General features: G+C 42.5%; 2 protein-coding genes across 2 annotated transcripts; both read left to right on the top strand.

The window, feature by feature from the left end:
- The first annotated feature begins 884 nt into the window (after nucleotides 1–884).
- LOC126873489 (uncharacterized) lies at nucleotides 885–3,789 on the top strand. The gene is made up of 2 exons (XM_050634373.1): nucleotides 885–1,784; nucleotides 3,424–3,789. Exons 1-2 carry the CDS (start codon nucleotides 1,458–1,460, stop codon nucleotides 3,769–3,771), a joined length of 675 nt encoding a protein of 224 aa, XP_050490330.1. The 5' UTR covers nucleotides 885–1,457; the 3' UTR covers nucleotides 3,772–3,789.
- A 1,102-nt stretch (nucleotides 3,790–4,891) lies between these two features.
- On the top strand, nucleotides 4,892–6,899 carry LOC126873581 (uncharacterized). Its single transcript, XM_050634627.1, has 3 exons — nucleotides 4,892–6,155; nucleotides 6,260–6,463; nucleotides 6,529–6,899. Exons 1-3 carry the CDS (start codon nucleotides 5,982–5,984, stop codon nucleotides 6,742–6,744), a joined length of 594 nt encoding a protein of 197 aa, XP_050490584.1. The 5' UTR covers nucleotides 4,892–5,981; the 3' UTR covers nucleotides 6,745–6,899.
- Nucleotides 6,900–7,024: the final 125 nt, after the last annotated feature.

Consider the following 7,024-nt stretch of genomic DNA (forward strand, 5'->3'; position numbering starts at 1 on the left):
ATCGATCGATGAAATATGAAAAAGCGAGTCGAGTCGATGGAATTTTGAAACGTCTGTATTCGAATTTCGTTGAATTCTTATCCATCGTTGAAGGATTTGCCGTAAACGATCAAATTGGAGCGGAACGCTTGTGCGTCAAGCGTAAAGTCTTTTGCGTTAAAAGAGGATCAAGATGACGGTGATTCATCCGGACAATCATTCGCAACATGCTGTGACAGTTTCTTTGTTACGCTGGTTATGTAGCTTTAAGAGCGAAGACCGAAGCGGTTATGCTAATTAGCCTGAATAAATAACAAGATTCGCTGTAGGAAGGAGAAAAGAGTCGGGTAGAGCAATTTGGTACAGACTCCCGATAAATATTCGTTATTCTTAATTGTTTTTAATTCTTCTTGATTGCTTGGCGTTTCGAAAGCAACGATTTCACTACATTTTCACACCTCTTTATTCTTTAACGATAAAAACGACTAGAATTAGGTTGTATTAGCATCCCAACGCTGTTCCAGTGGAATTTCTGTCATCGGTCCACGTACGTGACTCACACGCGTGCCAAGTTACACGCGTACAATCTTAAATCCATTACGCTTTTCTGCAACAAGGAAAAGGTTAACGCGCCATTAAAAATTAATTTTCACCGTCCCGTCCGGCAGAAAACGGATCTTAGTTGCGCATCGATTTGCATAGAATCGATTCCCGGGCTTCTAATTCTCAAATTTTCGCTTCTCACGTTAACGAACTTGACATTCTCCAACTTTAAAGTTTAAGATGTCCATTTTCCGATTCTTCGATCGTTCAATTTTCGACGTCTTCGATTACCGAATCTTCGAATTTCGCCGTTTCTGAATTTTCGAGTTTCGTTACTTCGCAGTCTTTAAATTCTCCTTTTAGGATTCATCCGACGACGATGCCACCAAACTTCTGCAAAATCGAAGCAAAGAAAATCGTCGAGCGAAGTAGAACGATAAAAACAGCGAGACAAATTAATTAAGGAACCCATTCATAAGCGAAAGCGGTAACTCGACGAGCTTGGCGTCTTGTCGGAGATCCGTTTTCCTTCTTATACAAATATCCGCCAAAATTCTTTTCCATTCATGGCAGCGTCTCGACCCCACGAAGTGGTCGGAATTCTTTAAGAAGAGGCGATCGCGGCTCGGTTTCAACGATGTGTGCCCACGAAAAGCATGGCAGTGGGGGGATGCCAGTCGGGTTTTCACTTGAAACAGGACCAACTTGATTGGCGGAAGTCCAGAAGGAAGGGGTTAGACTCTCATATATGTTCGACCACGCACCTTGCACAACCACTTCGTGCCCGTGACACGCGGTCCAAGGATATAAAAAGCGGAAGGTCGAGTTCGAATTAAAGAAAACAACGGAGAAGGGTGAAAGACAGACATCGAATGAGCCGTGATATCGCGTAGTGGTAGTGTCTTTGGAAAAAATTATCTTATCGCATCTTCGCCATGAGGATAACAGTGTCCATCTTCTTGCTCCTGGGACTCGTTCTCTGCGTTCAGGGTGAACTTATCGGTACCAAGGAGGAGGATGAAAGTTTCCTGACCTGCGTGTTGGAGGATAATTCCGTGGGATGTCTGAGTACGAGGCTAGGGAGGAACCTCGATCAAATCGAGATGCAAGTGACCGGAAAGAAGAGCGAAACGCCGATGAGTGCGGTTATCGAGCAGGCCGGCAATTTCGTGGCCGAAGTCATCGACGACGTGCAAAATCCCGGAAGATCGGAGGAAGTCGCGGAAACCGCAGATGCCGGTGACCAAGGTGAGAATCGTGACGTATTGTTTTTAGCGGTAAAGTAATTTATCGCGAGTAAACGATATATTCGATCGATCAACGAAGAAACGGACGAAGCGCATCGAGCGTCGATCGGCACGTGGAGCGCATGATAAAATCAACCGTGAACTTTCCTCTGCGCTGAGAGCACCGTTAAAAAAAGTCGCCTGACATTTACCGACTTACTTAGCTCGAATCTCTTTGTCCTATCGAAACTCACCTTAAGATTCTTTCCATTACCTTTCGGGTATCTGCAGATTTTCAAAGTTCGCCGATTTCCTTCGTTCGTTTCGACTATATCTTGTTGGCGAGCCTTTGACTCGGTACGTGCGAGTTCGGACGATGAACGGTGTTGCAACGGAGAACAACACGGGTGACTCACTTTCGTGAACGAAGCTTAGAAAAAAGCCGCGGTTGCTTTTGAAACGATTATGCGAAAAGTAGAAGGAGGACAGGCAGGCAGAGTACCCCGACTTTCGAGTTCCTAGCTTTTGCGACAAACTAAACAAACGAGACTAATTACATTTACACGGAATAATATTTAACGTTAGAAGAAGCTCGTTAACACGACGATGTTAGAAGACAAGCTTTGCTTTGTTCTGGCAAACGTATCGAATACGTGTCTTTAGGTCACCAACGATCGCTTGAAATTCAACATCCAATATGTCACCAATTTCTTCTCTCAGTTTGTACATAGTTCAATGATGCGACTTGGGTAAATTTGCTCTAACGGTACGCCGCTCGTTATCTTCCTTGTCTTTTCGAGCAAATCGTAGCTACGAAATTGAACAATTTGACAGACATCAAGGCAATCTTCCTGCTATTAAAGAAACTATGATATCGTTGTTCTGCTTCTTTAAAATGACGTATTCTCTTTGAAGGACCGTGACGTATTCTTCTTTTTTTTTTTTTTTTTCTTTTTCGAGCCATTAGAGTAAAATTACGCAGTCCGCAAGAGTCGAAAGCATCTAGGTCACTGGACTCGTTCATCCCAAATTATTCGTTACTCCAATTACATATTCGTAACTTGTCCAAAATGTTCTTTCTTCCGTACTCGTTGAACGTCGACACGTAGCTTCAGCGTAGAAGGGAGAAGTGAATGAAAGTAGAGGTTAGCGAATTAGCAAGTAAATCTATGTTTCCAGCACCTTGTTATACTTTTAACCTCGTCAACGATTCGCGGTGGTTCGAATCGCGGCCATCGAGTCGAACAAAGAGAGTGAGTTCGCGGTAAAGAACGAGTCAACTGTTTCCATAGTTTCTGTGTCGATTCACGCGTCAATCGTGTACCCACGCGAAGGAGAAAGGTCTAGAAAAGTCGATCTCGTAATTACACGAATACAAATTTCGCTGATACAGATCTTCTTTTTTCAGAAAACTCCTAATTACAGCTAATGATTAACAGCGAATGTTCGCGTATTTATATGAAATTTAAATACGCGAAAATGTACGAAATACACGTAATTTCCATTTCCACTTCTTCGCTTAGATTCAAGAAAGAAAAGTCAATTTAGGGAAACGTCCGTAGTCTATTATCGACGATATTGACGATATAATCGTTATAATCGATTCTTTACGGCTGCAATTGGAACAGATTCGGTGATTTGTATTTAAATCCATCGTGGAACTTTGATTGCAGAGGAAGCACGTGGCAAGAAATATGGAAAGAAAAAAAAGAAGCAGTTGCAGAGACTCCTCGGTTTGATCATGCTGTTCAAGGCTAAACTCGGTCTCCTACTTCAATTGATCTCAACGCACTTCCAGCTCAAGTTCTTCTTCATCGCTATCATCACCTTGATCCTCAACGTTGTCAAGTTTTGGATGGACCTGAAAAAATCTCATCCGTCTAAGGTCATCTATTACGAACACGCTCAACATCAACACCATTACGATCACGATGATCACGATCCTAGTTACTGGGGACGATCCTCCAACGATCCTTCTGCTCAAAATCTCGCTTATTCCTCCTATGCTCCACAAAATCCATAGAGGCACGAGCTGGAAAAATCAAACCCCATCTTCTCAGTGACGAAAATGAAAAAGGAAAAAAAAAAGAAAAAGATAGTAGCACCGAGAACTAGATGGCAGAAAAATCTGTCGCTACGATTATTTTCTCCGTGCTCGGGTTTCTAAATAATTACTAAAGAAACCGTTGATTAAGAGATTAACACGTAGTCGCGTAATCTATATTTAATCTTATATTTATATCAAACTATTTATTTTTCTATTTATATCGAAACAAAAATGTTAAGACCCGCTAATGCGCGTATTATTTAGAAAAATTATCGCGTCTCCTCGTTCGTGTACCTTTCCCCAAGTCGCAAAGCATTCGATAGAGGACCCATTCGCGTACCAAAGTCCACTTTGCGTACCTGCTGTCGTATGTATTCTCACGCCCCATATCAACCAAACTATGTTAACTTATCGTTAAATGACATCTGTAAGAATCGTACAGTCAATAAATTATTTTCATAATAATTCGCATTCTGCCGACTTTTCTACCTTGAACGAAGAACTCTAGGACGAGAAGCCCATAAATTCGAAGACGACATTATAATACCGAAGCGAATCGTAGATCGTAGATCGTCGATTTATCGACGGTGAATAAGAAGCATGTGAGGACGACCGAGAAAGCTTACCGAATCGACTTACGACCTTCTTTCTCCATAGAGTGGACCAGCCTGTAGCGACCAGCTTACGTATTCCTCGACATCGCGCCGTGGAACATGCGACAGGAATTTTCAACGAGCGCCGATACTTTCGGGCTGTTCACCTTGCCGTGATTTCGATCGACCGATAAATACCGGGGAGATTTCTTCTCCCCGCAGCTACATAGTATTTCTTTTATCTTTCCCCTTGGCTGAAACCGAAAGACCTCGATAGATCGGTTCGTTTCCTTTTTCAAGTACTTCGTATCAACGTACCTTCTGTTAGTCAGCAAATTGCGTTACACGAAAGGTCGGAGAAGTAACAATGCTATGCTACGTTCGTACACAATCGATAAAGAGAAAATAATAATAATCTTTTTAGCGATAATTTAACAAGGTAGATCGATAAATCTTTACGTATCGGTATCGCTTTAGATTTTACTTTGAACAACGTTTGTGTTTCTAAATAAGTTATAAAAAAAATCTATAATTTCATCTACGGCTTAACAAGGTAGATAAAGAGTCGATAAAGATATTGCTCTTTACGACAATTATATTTCTAGATAATGTATAAGAACAAGTCTATAATCTTTTCAACGATAACGTAATAAGACCAGATAGGTACTGCGATGTGACAAATATTGCGTAGATTGTCCTTGTTTACACGAAAAAACATGCATAGACGAATATACCAGGATGAATCAGGATATCTCGTGTCTGTCATGGTCAATGACCAGAAACGGACAGAGTTTCGTAACCGGTGGGACCCCCGTGGAAACTTAAGTATTCACGTACCGAAGAATCGTTGGTCTCGGTGTGACCTTTAACGAAAGACGAGGCCCGGTTCCACTTGCCCTCGGTTTTTGACGTCTAGAACCTCTTTTCGAAGCTCTGATTGGACCGCGGCCAACGAGACCACCGTGTCGCATCGAAATCATCGAAATTCGTGAGAAGAGACGCTGAAATATCCTTCCGCCGTTCATTTATAGAATTTCTTCGCGGACAGGCTACGTCCAACTTTTTCTTAATCAGCTAACGAAATTCGATCTCACTTAGCGGGGGCTATTTTCACATTCCACCGCATTTGCATCCGTCCTTCGAGTGGGTACGTCTTCGGGATATTCATAGAGAATTCTCCGCACCCGGTTTCTCTTCGCAAGAATATCCTTCCCTCGACGGGAAAAGCTTCTCCCTCTCGTCTTCAAAGGGCATATCAATGACCGACTCGCACTCCACTCGCAAGAAGAACGATCTCGCTTGCTCCTCCACAGGAATATCATTCTGAATTTTACTGTGGCCGCAAGGTTCGATGATTCGTCGTGGTTGCACGGGTATCGTATCACTCGGCACATCAACGGCGAAATTTGCATCGGGCCTTCGAGGATGATGTGGACGTCTGGATGGTCATTGGCAGACCAAACGTGATAAACTTACTAATTTCTGCCTACCGAGAATCGGCCATTCATACAATATTCAAGATCCTTACACTCAAGTCACTATATAACACCCTTCTACGGATCGGATCACCAGTCTTCTCAGGATTCTCGATACATGCAAGACAAAGCCCGATACGACTTCCATCCAGTAGTCCAGAAGAAAGCGAGAAACGTTTCATTCATCATGATCCGACCAACCTGTTTAATCGTATCGCTTGCTGTCATCTTCGCCATTGTTTCGGGTTTGCCGCAGCAACCCAAATCTAGGAGACCCGTTCCAGAGTTTAAGGTTTGTTCTGTAAAAACAAAAAAACGTTACACCATGCTGTTGAAGAATGAACGTACGTATTATAGTAAATTTAATCTTTTCTTCGAACGTGCGTTAAATTTCAGAACAAGACCGGCGGCTTGGAACTTCCGGACAATGCGACGCTGATTCGTGACAATATCGTGGACAACTTCTCCTGTCAAGACAGAATTTATGGATATTACGCCGATATGGATAACGATTGTCAAGTTTTCCACGTTTGCATGCCGCAGGCTAGGGGATCGATCAGATGGAGCTTCATCTGCCCCGCGGAGACCGTGTTTAATCAGGTGAGTGATTATTCGACTCGTCTCTTTCTCTCGCTTCCTAACAAACCGATTATTCGTCTCGTTAGGCAACGTTCGTTTGCACGAAAACGGAAAATTCGATACCCTGCGAGGAGTCTGAGAAGTTTTACAATTTGAACGAGGCGATTGGCAAGGAAGTGGAGGAAGAGGAAAGCGACATGGAGCACGCCACGAAAGAATCGGACGTGGAAGCGATTTCGAACAGACCGGAGACCAGGACGTCGAGAATCTTGAACCGGAAGAAGCCGTCGCGAAAACAGTGATTTCTTGAGACAACGTTCGCGAAGAATGGGCTGTGTGTATCGTAGAAGAGACGAAATTCGTGAACTGTCATTAACGCAAGATCAACCAACTACGTTTGCTTGTCTGAAATACGAATGAAACACAATTTTATTTAGTATTTAAGTATATGTGTATTATGTATTTAAATTATGATAAAAATATGATATTAAAATATTACCTAGAGATTGTGTGTGACTTTATTATGCAGGAACGTGTTGGAGTAATATTGTAAATTTGTGAAAGCATAAAATTAGAAAAATA

The sequence above is a fragment of the Bombus huntii genome, chromosome 14 (genome assembly GCF_024542735.1).
Source record: "Bombus huntii isolate Logan2020A chromosome 14, iyBomHunt1.1, whole genome shotgun sequence".
Lineage (NCBI taxonomy): Eukaryota > Metazoa > Arthropoda > Insecta > Hymenoptera > Apidae > Bombus > Bombus huntii.

Bases quoted from the DNA above. Each gene is read 5' to 3' on its own strand.
- LOC126873489 (XM_050634373.1), top strand. From the start codon at position 1,458: ATGAGGATAACAGTGTCCATCTTCTTGCTCCTGGGACTCGTTCTCTGC. The intron at 1,785-3,423 runs GTATTGTTTTTA...TTGATTGCAGAG, and splicing joins ACCAAGGTGAGAATCGTGAC to GAAGCACGTGGCAAGAAATA.
- LOC126873581 (XM_050634627.1), top strand. From the start codon at position 5,982: ATGCAAGACAAAGCCCGATACGACTTCCATCCAGTAGTCCAGAAGAAA. The intron at 6,156-6,259 runs GTTTGTTCTGTA...GTTAAATTTCAG, and splicing joins GACCCGTTCCAGAGTTTAAG to AACAAGACCGGCGGCTTGGA. The intron at 6,464-6,528 runs GTGAGTGATTAT...TCGTCTCGTTAG, and splicing joins CGGAGACCGTGTTTAATCAG to GCAACGTTCGTTTGCACGAA.